General features: G+C 49.6%; 1 protein-coding gene across 2 annotated transcripts in view; it reads left to right on the top strand.

Annotated features, from left to right (window-relative positions):
- The window catches only part of Ttc17 (tetratricopeptide repeat domain 17), a 105,435-nt gene extending 100,166 nt beyond the window's left edge, over positions 1–5,269 (top strand). For both annotated transcript variants that reach the window (XM_028879007.2, XM_028879006.2), the window contains 3 exons: positions 596–715; positions 2,259–2,402; positions 4,177–5,269. In XM_028879007.2, coding sequence (XP_028734840.1) covers positions 596–715; positions 2,259–2,402; positions 4,177–4,308 — 396 coding nt within the window. In that variant the 3' untranslated portion in view covers positions 4,309–5,269. The remainder of the gene's footprint in view (positions 1–595; positions 716–2,258; positions 2,403–4,176) is intronic.
- The last annotated feature ends 7,053 nt before the right edge of the window (positions 5,270–12,322 follow it).

Below are 12,322 nucleotides of genomic sequence, written 5' to 3'. Positions count from 1 at the left end.
GCCATTAACAAGATGACGGGGAAGCTTTCCTTCTGCCAATGGAGAAAGATCTTAAAAGCAACTGTTTACTAAAAGGGAAGCAAATGCTGGTTCATATAAATAGTCTTGTTTTTAAAAGGTGAGAGTATAATTCTGTATCGGTAGTTGCTTATAGAAAGCATAAAGAAATTCTGAAAAGCTATATGAGAAGCTGAAAGTAGTGTTTACTCCGACAGTAGAGGAGGGTGGGGAGGCGACTCTTCTCTTTATAAGTATGTCTATCTCTTGGTTCAAAGAAGTTAAGTAGAACAAGACAGGGACACGAGTGCCACTCTGCTGTGTGCTTCCGTGGGCTTGGACATGAGTGCCACTCTGCTGTGTGCTTCCGTGGCCTTGGACACGAGTGCCACTCTGCTGTGTGCTTCCGTGGCCTTGGACAGGGCACACAGGCTCTCTGAACAGTGTTCTCGTCTGTAGAAAGCTGTATGAGTAGAACCCAGCTCATAGAACTGCCCCGAGGATCCACGAGGACACTGAGCCGCTAGCTGAGCGCCAGCACCTCTTAATCATGGTGACACTGGGTATGTGGTTGAGGGGACTTTGTGTTGCTTTGCAGAATCAGACATCGTGGGTCCTTTCCAGCATGGCTGCCCTCTACTGGAGAGTGAAAGGTCAGGGGAAAAAGGCCATTGACTGTCTGCGCCAGGCCCTGCACTACGCCCCCCACCAGATGAAGGTGAGGGAGGGGGAGAGGGGGGAGGGGGGGTCTGCTCCCCCCACCAGATGAAGGGGAGGGAGGGAGGGAGGGAGGAAGGGAGGGGGAGAGGGGGGAGAGGGTGTCTGTGTGTCCCTCCCATGGCCAGTGGCTCCTGCTCTTTCAGTTAGGCTTCCTCATGCTCGGCCAGTGTGAGAGCGGTGTACTGAGGACATGGCAGGAGGGGTGGTGGCAGGTGACAATCCCCACCTCACAGAGGTGGACTGAGATCATGGTGACGGTCTGTCACCTCACACCTGTCCTGTGGTACTGGAGAGCCACACCTCATACAAGGTGTCCTCTGGCTGAGCAGGCCACCTGCCTGGGAATCTGAGGGTCTGGGCAGCCCCTAAGTGCCTCACTTCCTATCCCTTTGTGCATCTTAGTAAATTCCCGGTCTCCTCCTACATGCACAGCATGCTAACTGTAGATCTTTCCATAGCACCCAGTGTTATTACGGTGGCTGAGAATGCCGCGATTATAACATATGTTCCTAGTTCCGAATTAATCTAGATGCCCTACCTCGTATAGACCCAGCTGTATCTGCTTGTCGGGTGGTGCCCAGGCTGGCAGGAGAGAGCCGCTTCACCCAGGGCAGCTCTGGGTTCTAAGCACAGCTGTGCTTCGCACTAACATTCCGACCTTGGGCCAGACGTAGAACACTGCTCTCATCTAAGAACATCCACTCTGCAGTTGCCCTGTGAGGACAGGGATGGCTTCCTTTTTATTGTTCATCCATGTCTCCCGTAGAAGCCAGCACAGTGTGACAGCCATGCTCAGACAGCAGGTGTAAAGGGGAAAGGTCTGTGGGAACTGATGTCACTGGTTGTCCAGTCTGTCCCTCTGTGCTTCACGCTGGGGACAGCAGACAGACAGACAGTAAGGCATTGGCTGTGAGGGTCAGAGAGCCTCTGCACACCTGCTGGTCTCCAGTGTGCTGTGGAGACTGACACAGCAGTTAGGGAAAGCTCCCTCCAGTCACCATAGAAACCGGTGGAGGCCTGGACCTGGCCTGTGAACACATCTGCCAGCTGCTGCAGGGGACACACTAGTCCTTGCACGGAGCCCAGCCTGTCGCTCAGTAGACTAAGAGTGCTTGTCTAGCACATGCAAGCTCACTCTGGAGCATGCTCACTTGTCACTGCTCGACTCAGACTATGGCTGTCCTCAGGTGTCTGACTGTGGACTTTCTAGTCACTATCTGCAGGACAAGAGAGCATGCTCCATGGAAGTCACTCACAACGTTTCAGAAGTGGGCCTGGAACTCAGCAGAAGAATATTAATAGCTATTGTTGTTATTATTGATGCTTTTCCTGGAAGGCTTTGTCAATGAGAGGGTTTCGTGGGTTTTCTTCCGGTGCAAGCTCCTATTCTGCTCTTCGTGTAGAGACCAGGAGCAAGCAGCAGCCTGGTCCTGTGTGCTTCTGTGTCGCACTCTGTCATCTCCCAGGAGCAGGACTGTGTGCTTCGTGTCTGGCAGAGTCAGGAGTAAAGCCTAGTTCCCCTCTCTCTCTTCCTTCCCTAGGATGTGCCCCTCATCAGCCTGGCCAACATCCTGCACAATGCCAAGCTCTGGAATGACGCTGTCATAGTGGCCACCATGGCTGTGGAGATCGCCCCCCACTTTGCCGTCAACCACTTCACTCTGGGCAATGTCTACGTGGCGATGGTGAGACGGGGTGGAAGCCAGCCTAGTTCTGATATGAGGCACATCTTGATTCCAAAGCTCTTTTTGAATATGGCACTGTGCTCCAGTTTCCCAGAAGTTTTATCTCCATGATTACCAGCTACACCAACATAAAGTTTACTCACAGGGATTTGAGAGGCTGGGTTGGGTTGGTGTTATTTTGGGGTTTGAGGTTTTTGCAGTTTTATTTAGATTGTTTATTTTATGTATATGAGTATTTGGTCTGCATGTTACATGTACCATGTGCTTGCCTAGTGCACTCAGAGGTCAGAAGAGGGCATCAGACCTCAGGAACTGGAGTTACAGAGGACTGTGAGCCGCCAGGTAGGCGCTGAGAGACAAACCCAGGTCCTCGGAAGGAGAAGCCAGTGGTCCTAATTGTGCGTCTCTCTCTGGCCCCAAGTTGCGTCTCCTCAAATAATGTGATATAATCTAAGCACTGACAACCCCACGGGTCTTCACCATGAGTTTTTTAGCACAGTGGTGTTAACATACTAGTCTAAAACACTTGAACTTGGTCAAGTGTTGTCTTTCCCTCTAGACTCTGAGCCCCTCAGGACAAAACTGCTTTTTTTTCTCATGTGCAGGACCAGATTAGGTGCTCAGCAAACACTCGCTGATGAAATCTAGTAGCTTCACAGCTACTGTTCACAAGGGAAAATGGTTAATGCCGCCCTCCAGGTTCCTCATCTATTCAGAAAGAGGTCTATTTCATGAGTGTGTGTGTGTGTGTGTGTGTGTGTGTGTGTGTGTGTGTGTGTACATGTGTGCATGTATGTGTGATATTAGGGATCAAATCCAAGGTTCTTGCATATGCTAAGCAAATGGTTTACCATTGAATTCTGCAAGCCCAGCCTTGATTTCAAAACTCAAAACCCCAGAGGTCCCTGCCAAACGTGTCATAACCATATATAACTTGTGAACCAAGCCGTCTGCTGCCATCTGAAGTGGGAGCGGGCCAGTTCCCATGCTGCTCTCCTAACAGATAATGGAGTGTGCCACCCTGGGCTGGAAGCTGTGTATGTGTCGTCTCAGACCTCTGAGTTATTAGTGTCTTTGCCCAAGCTGGAACCATCCCTGAGTGAGGGCTTGGTTGGCTCCAGCCAGGCTGGTATCATCTCTGATTTCTGAGGCATTACGCCTCTGGCCAGGCTGGCATTGCCAAATGTGTAGCCTTCTTCTCTGCTTCTTAAAACTGGAGACTGTTTTCATCCCCAGTAAATGTGAGGTTTGCTGTTGAGTGAGCAAGTGTGTCTCATTGAGTGAGCAAGCCAGTGAGGCTGTCCTGTGTAGAACTGGTTCTCAGTATAGCAGTGGTCATTTCTAAGTGTTTTAAATGTTTGGGGAAACAAAATGTCCTGATAGTGTACAGTGGTAAGAGATGCCCAAGTCCAGCTCCATCTTGCCAGGCATGCTAGAAAATCAAAGCAGATACACAGTGAGCATTTTCCAGGCCCCAATCTAGAGGCTTGGGAGCCTAAGTAAGGAATGTCATAAGGCACTGGCACAGTGCCACGCACATCTCAGGGCTTAGTAGTGGTGGCTGTTAGGGGCCACTGCCACTCCAGACCAATATAGGCCAGTTTTCTGCTGATTGCTTTGTGGTTGTGCCTCGGGGCTCGGCCACTGTCTCCTCCCTCCCCTCAGCCCCCTGCACACTTAACTCCACTGCAGAGTCATGGTGGGTTGTCAGTGGTCACAGCCATGTCTAGTCGGGTGGTGCTGTCTCCTCACATGCGTTCCTTGTCCCCCACAGGAAGAGTTTGAGAAGGCCCTGGTGTGGTATGAATCGACACTGAAGCTACAGCCAGAGTTCGTGCCTGCCAAGAACCGGATCCAGACTATCCAGTGCCACCTAATGCTGAAGAAGGGCCGGCGTTCCCCCTAGGGCATGCCTCCCCTTCCGGCAGCTCTCCCAGCCACTGTCAGAGCAGAGCTCCATCAACGTCAGTACCCACATGAACGGTGTGTGTGAACTGCCAAGTAAGGCACAAGAGGACTTGGCCTGCAGGGCTGGCTTTGCTTGTTTTAAGTTCCTCCTCCCCAGCCACCCTCAGAAGAGACGTCTTCAGAAACGGGGTTTGCCAGACACTGTAAATACTGAGCCAGGACAGCCGGAGCTCTGCTCTGTCTTCAAAACCTCCATGCCTTCAAGGCTCCTCAGTGGTCCAGCCTCTTCCTTGGAGAGGCCAGATCCACACTGCCCATTCTCTGCTTCCTGTGTAGCCTCTGTTGTCCCTGGACTTGCAATGCCGCCTGGGGCCAGTCAGTAAGAAGCAAGGATTCTTGATGTCCTCACCAGGTCTGCTCCTGCCCCAGTCTCGTCCATTCCACGCTGCTATGTTCCAAGCTCTCAGAGATAGTTTGCAGGGGAGGAAGGGGAAACAATTTTACAAACAAAATACTTGCAACAGCAGAAACTCTTAGGGTCATCTGACCTTTGTAAGTTATTTATGTTGGGGTGGGAGGGGGGCTGAGCAGGGGAGTCAGCCGTGTGCAACATCTTTATCATTTGTATTTTAAGTGCAGATCACAAGGAAACCAATACATTGAAATCCTATATAACAGGTTTATATATAGAGAATACGTGTATTTGAAGCCCTCTACAGACCGAGTCTGTGTTACTAATTCCTTGTTCGCTGTGTTCCCCATCTTGGACTAGGCGTGACTGTCAACCCTCTCTCTGAGGCTGGCACACCAGCTCCTCAGAGGAGAGCCAGGAGCCAGGGTTGGGTGTCCCACACAGTGCCCTTACCTCTGGTCCCTGGAAAATCAGAAACTCCAACATTTTGGAACCTTGAAGGGCACATACTGAGAACAAAAATAAAAATTGTTTATGAGCAAAATCACTCCATGGTGTAGTTTTTCTTCAGATACGGGCCAATTTATATTGTCCAGTGACTCTGCCTCTGGCTTCCTAAGTTCTGTGCCGTCTCACAGCAGCAAGGTGAGGAATGAATGAACAAACTTAAGAGCTTGAAACATTGACCAGAAAGCTGTATCGTCATCAGAGGTCACCATGTGACTGGTGACCTGGAAAAGAAAGCATTACCAAACCAGAGTCACCACTCCTGGACACCTCAGATGAGCACTGAGTCTCATGTCTGCCCAGGAAACACCTCACAGGACCAAGTGGGTCAACTATGGAATGCCTCCCCCCAGGGCAGCAGTCTACAGAGCTTTCCAGAACACCATCAGGCCATCTCTAACACTGGCTCACTGCAGGCAGAGTCCAGTGAGTTGCATTTTGATCAGAAGTATGTGGAAAATAGCAAGCTCATTCCTAACTGGATATGGCAAGGCTCTGCTCAGGAGACCCCTCCAGTATGTGTCTAAGTGAGGTCCTGCCTCTCCACCTTACCACAGTTTGACAGGTTTCCAGAAATATTCAACAAATGCTTGTTGACTTTTGAAGGTAACAGACTACTGGGGTCCAACCCCTCGATAGCTTCCTCCCAGGGTCCATGGAAGAATCTACAACCAGCTACTAGGCTTTTCCAGAACAAAATAAACAACATTTGTCTTCCTGCTAATCCTGATTCAGAAGTGTGACTGTTTAACACAATCACTGTAACTTAAGAGCTGGGACATGCTCCAAAAATGCCCCCAGTAGAAACTCCTGGGCAAGTGTTGAAGGTCTTCAAATTGATAGATTTCTTCCATTCTTTTTTCCAATTTACTAACTCTCTCTTCAGCTATATCTTGTCTACCATTTAATCCATCTGTGATTTTTATTTCACATTACTTTTTGCACTGAAAAGATTTCCAGCTAGTTCTTTGTACTATATCCACCAGGTTATGCTATATACTCTTTCATTTTGTGGGGCCTAGTCTTCTGTTTAGCCACTTGAACAGTTTCAGCATCCTTATGTTTCAAATTGGTCTGTTTCTTACCCATTAGGCATGAGTTCTTCTCATGTTTGTTGAATATAGGTTTTATAGGATAAAACCCAGAAAAGAATCTCCAAACTGACTTGCTTCTCTTAACCCATTGCTCTCCCTCTTACTCCTCCCCAGACACACCTCCTGACAGTAATAAAACTCCACTCATGCTTCTGCCTCAGAAACCTGTATTCACTGTTTCCTCTGCCTGCAATACTCAACTAAATAACTACTTGGCTCATCTCACCATTTTATTTCTCCATGATCCTTCTAGGTCATATATAATTTAGGATAAGGAATTGGTAGATGTGATTGTGGGCATTTAGAAGCCCCATAATCCGTTCTTTGCAAGCTAGAGAGAGCTGAATGCCACAGAGTCTCAGCAGGGTAACTCAAGTGTAAGCCTAAAAGCCAAGGATCAGGAGCACTGAGGACAGGTAGACCTCCATTCCAGCTCGGTGATGCAGAGAGGATTCAGCCTTCCTCCACTTTCTGCTTTGCTCAGGCCCTTCACATATTAGATGAGGCTCACCTTCATGGGAGAGGCCACCACCTTATTGTTACCTGGTTCATATACAATACCTCAGAGACACATAGAAAATATAAGCCACATATCTGAACAGCCTTGGTCCTTAATGATGGTTAGTTTTAATTGTCAACAATCTAAAATCTCCTGGAAAGAGAGTCTAGATGAAGAATTGTCTACATTAGGTTGACCAGTTGGCATGACTGCGAGGGATTTTCTTAATTGGATTTATTGAAGTGAGAAGACCCACCATAAATGTGGGCAGCACCATTTCACGGTCTAGGCTTTGGAATGAATGCTAAGGAGAAGAGCGAGACATGACGTAGTATGCATTGCTCTCTGCTCTTGGCTGTGGATGTGATGTGTTGAGCTACTTGACGTTCCTGCCACCTTGGCTTCCCCACAATGATGTTCTATAACCTGGACCAGTGAACAAAATCTCTCTCCTTTAAGTTGCTTCTGTGAGGTGGCTCATCACAGCAGCAAGAAACAAAACTAAGGCCTTGTCAAGATGACCCATAAAATTATCTACCATCAAAATCCCCTTGAAATTAAGTCCCAGTGGGACACTTAGCACATGCTAGCCTCATAAAAAAGACTGTGAAGAGCTGAGGTCTTGAGAGCTAAGTTCTCTCCAAGAGTTTACAATCTGAGTCTGGAGTCTGTCTCCACTGCCATTCCCACTACAACCAGATACACAGAGTGGCTTCCATGGAGCTAGGCAGTTGGGTAGGCTAAAGGATCAATGCGCTTCTGCCTGTTGCTCTCCAAATCCTGCAGGGCCAGCTGGGCACACGGCTGAGGATCTGAGAACCAAACTCTCTGTCCTTGGAGACAGTGTATTTAGGCACAGTGGTGTCCATGGTCAGGGGGCCTTAGGCAGGCTTAGGCACTGAAGTGTTCACAGCTGCTAGCTGCACAGGAGGCGTAACTTCGAAAGAAGAGGACAGTGCTGTCCAGCTAACCACATCTGCCCGTTGACATTTGCACATAAGTTCATTACATTTCACTTACAATTCTCCATTCTCTGTACTAGACATTGCAAGGACTTACAGTGACTGCTGTGTATGACATGCAGGTTAGAAATCAAAGTCCCACAGGCTAGCACAGTGTTAGACAATGAACTTCACCCCATCTCCAAAGGCATTCCATCCAACACCAGAAGAGTCATGCTGGCAGATGCCCACTTAGAAGACCACAGCAGAGCACTTGGTGCCAACCGCTCTCAACTCCTTGGGAAATGACCACGGCTCCTCTCTCCAGACTGCATAAAACTTGAGAGCTCCAGATGGCTCTGGCTGTGAAACCGAGCAAACTCTGGTTCTTCTGACTAAGGGAACATGGGAGGGTTGTGATGGGAACAGTGACAGGGCCTCGCACAGGTCCCCAGGGAACAGTGCCTCTGAATGTGTGGTCACCTCTCCTGTGTGTCCTACACTTCAAGTCTACTTACCAGCCAGCTATGGGTGCCAAAGATGCCTGCCATATGACCAAGGCTACAGACTGCAACACACACACACACACACACACACACACACACACACACACACTCACACACACACACCAAGGAGGCACTGCCAAAGAACCTTGGCACAGGCAACGGTGGCCAGGAGTAGCCCGCTGCCACACCACCTTTGAGTGAGATCACTGAGTTATGTGTCTTTCTCCCAGAATCCCCTGCCCCCCAGGGTTCAGCTCTGGAGGCCACTGGACTGATAGTCCACCCCTGTTGAGGGTGGGTGAGTTTGCCTGCAAGTATGTCTGTGAACCATGTGTGTGCCTGGTGCCCATGGAGGCAGAAGATGTCATATCCCCTAGAACTGGAATTATAGACAGATGTGAGCCCCCATGACTGAGCTGTCCCTCCACCCTTCTATCCCTACATCATCATCATCTTCTTTTTGGAGACTTGTTATGCGTGGAAGACATTTGCTTATATCCTCTCCTCCCCAACTCTGTACCCCCCTTCCCTGCCCACCCAACTTTGTATAGTTTTTACTTTCTAAGCCTTCAAGACCAGTTTGGGCTACTCAAATATTCTTGGGTGTGCCATCTTCCACTGGAGCGTGGTCAACTCACCAGAGGCTCCACTCCTGGAGAAACCGACTCTCCATCATCCAGCAGCTGACAAACTGCTCCACAGCTAAGGGTGGACTATCACACCTAACTCCTCTTTTTTCACACTGGGGTTTGGTCTGGCTGGGGCCACAACCACTGTGAGTCCATATGCGCAGCCGCCCTGCTGTGTGCAGAAGACAGTTTTCTTGTCATCATCCCCAGCCTCCCGCTGTTTGTCTTTCTGCCCACTCTTCCACAATGATCCCTGAGTCTTGGGGTGAGGGGGAGTGAGTGCAGTGTGTGCGTTCATTCTTCAGTCTTTTACTCTCTGTATCTTTGCCAGTTCTGGGTCCCTATGTTGATTCATCTAACACAAAGACATTAGGTGTCAGTTTAATGCTGTGTTCACTTAGCAGCATAAGGGACGTGTGTAAATTCTTAGTCTTCTTCTAGAACAACCTAAGCCCACGTGAAAGTCTTTTGCATGCCAGACACAGTAGCAAGCAGAGCTTGAAAAGAGGTTTTTTTTTTTTTTTTTAGGGGTGCAGGCTCTGGATGTAGTTCAGCTGGTAGAGTGCTCGCCTAACATGCATGAAGCGTGTACTCTGTTGCCAGTACAGCATAAACCAGGCAGGGTGGTACCATCCTGTAACCCAAGCACACAGGACGCAAGGCCAGCCTCACCTATATAGTGAGTCTTATGCCTGACTGGGATACAAGAAGCCCTGTCTGTGATGACGAAGATGATGGTGATGACCATGATAACAATAACAATAATGGCTCTGACGAGATGGCTGGGGGGGGGGTGCAAGTACTCGTGGTGCTGGTTCCCCAGAACCCAAGGTGGAAGGGGCAAACGGACTCCTGCAAGCTTTCCTTCCACCTCTGTGCTATGGCACATGTCTGAGCAGGCAGAGGGAAGGGCCGGAAGACTGGGGTCAGAGGCCTGGGAGAGAGCAAGGAACAGTGAGAGGAGCCCTGAGCCTGAGACTCCAGCCCAGCCCTGGGGTGGGAGAAGAGCAGGAGCAGTTCTGATGGGAGGGGAGGCTAATTTAGCCCAGTGCTGACAGGGAGGGAGGGATGCAAGCTCCAGACAGAGCCCTCTGGCAGACAGTGAAAAGGAGCCACCGCCATCGTCCACACTCTGGATAATACTATTGCACTGGGGCAGGCCTGTTAGAGAAAGGACTGGAGGGGTCGGAAGGATCCAGGAGACTGGTGCGGAAGTGCTGATAAGGAGAAAACAGAGCCCTTGTGCTGAGGACAGACAGGAGAGAAAGCAGAGGAAGGGAGCCGATGAGCAGTTTGGAAGACCCATGATCCTTAGCGACAGGGCTTGAGGCTGAGATGAGGCAACCAGAGGATCCCGGGGTTCTGGCTTAGGAAAGTGGGTAGATGATATGGAAATAAAGGGAGAAGGGTTGGGTTTGGACATGATCTTGGGGTATGTGTAGCTTACCGGATCTTAAACGCTGGTCCCCAGACCAACAGTGTTCTGCGAACCTGTTAAAGATGCACACTCTTAGGTGCCACAGAATGAGGAGCTCTGAGTGGGTCCACTCCTGTGAGTTCTGATGGACCCTCTTATCCCCCAGATGGTGGTGTGCTGGCTCTGCAGAGGGGGAGGGGAGCCCTCACTGTAGTGTTGGCCTGTGCCAGCCAGTGGTAAATAACCACACTGTTTCCTATCTTTTTTTTAAATTCATTAATTAATTTTTTTAATTACACTCATGATATTAATCACATTTGTGGTATTCATAGATTACATTCGCATTATTCATTCAATTATATATATATATATAATTTAATTTTAAATGTCGAATGTCATTTCTTGAAGGGGGTAGGAGGTCTTAATTACAGGCTTACAGCACAATGGGAGGACCCCGGAGGGCAGAAGTTCGCTACTGATGTTTTACAATCTTGCATCTAAGCTGTTAACGCCCATTATTCAGGATACACAGACAAGGAACTTCCCTTAAGCATTCAGGAGAGTGGAACCTGGCAGGGAATTAGCATTGGGAAGATATCAAGGTCAAGGTCCGCAAGCAAGGCAACAGTTACCCAAAACGGGGGCCAGGGCCCTGCAGGTCCCCCTTTTATTAAAAAATGAGCTTCTGACTTGGATTGCGTGGGACGTCAGCAGGTCACCTTACCCATCATGGAGACGCCTGCCCAGGCCACACAGGTGCTCTGTCTTAGGCTACTGTTTCCTATCTTGAACTGCCAATCTGATGCCACTAGGCAGACCTACACAGAAGCAGGAAGACATGTAAACAGTTGTCCCTGCAGACAGTGGATTCTGTATGAGCTGACCTCACCAGCAGGTAGATGGTATGGACCCAAGCCTCAAGATTTATTAACAAAGCAAAAGCTCCTGGTCTGTCAATGCAGAAACAAGCACTAGGAAAACACTGGGAATACCAACCTAAGTGAGACCACCGGTCTGCCCTCAGAAATATTAGACAGGTGACCAGAAAGACAGGCAACGAGTCTCACGAGAGGAGGTGGTGGTAATAATGTTCAGAAAGAACTGTGGAGATAGCTTATCAGGGAGAGTACTGGGCAAGGATGGGGACCTGAGTTCCACCCCCAGAACACAAGGTGGGGGGGGGGGGCAAGCTGGGCATGGTGGCTGTACTTACGAACCCGGTACTAGGGAGGTGGAAACGAAGTGACTCACTGGCCAAACAGACAGCCTCAACAGCTGGGTGAGCTCCAGGCCAGTAGGAGACGATGTCTCAGTAAACCAGGTGGACAGCACCTGAGGTTGATCTGGAGCCTCCACAAACCCGTGCTCACTAGTGAATACTCACATGCACACGGGGAGGAGGAGCAATTAAAACAGAAAGAGGTACAAAGAAGGGGGTCGGGGTCCTCTCCACCTGAGGTCAGAGGAGCTTCTTAGAGATTAGCAGCAGAGGGTCTTTAAACACAGGAAGGGGCTGGGGAGATGACTTAGAGGGTAAGAGCACTTACTTGCTGTGCAAGTTTGAGGACCTGAGTTCAAATCTCCAGCACCATGTAAAAAGCCTGGAGCATCATGGGGGATGGAGACAAGAGGATCACTTAGGATTTGGGCAGCCAATATCTTTCTCTGGCCCCCGTGTGCACTCAAACACACACACACACACACACACACACACACACACACACACACACACACACAAAGATTAGGGTGTGGCTTGATGGTAGTAGAGTGCTTGCCTAGTATGTGTGATGCTCTGGGTTCGATCCCCCCAGACTAAGATAATAAACACAAGGATGGGCAGGAAGGGACTTCAGCGGTGGAGGAGGGAGACCAGCGTCCTGACAGAAGGAAAGGTTGAGTGGAGGGCAGTGGCCCAGCAAGCGACAGGAGAAGATAGAAGCACAGTGGTGGCTGTGAGGCCAGCAGGCCAGGTAAGGAGGGTCCTGGCTCACCGAGAGGCCCTTCTCC

Source organism: Peromyscus leucopus, chromosome 4 (assembly GCF_004664715.2).
Source record: "Peromyscus leucopus breed LL Stock chromosome 4, UCI_PerLeu_2.1, whole genome shotgun sequence".
Classification (NCBI taxonomy): Eukaryota; Metazoa; Chordata; class Mammalia; order Rodentia; family Cricetidae; genus Peromyscus; species Peromyscus leucopus.
Note: the sequence above shows the minus strand (reverse complement) of the source record. Positions and strands in the feature narration are given on the sequence as shown.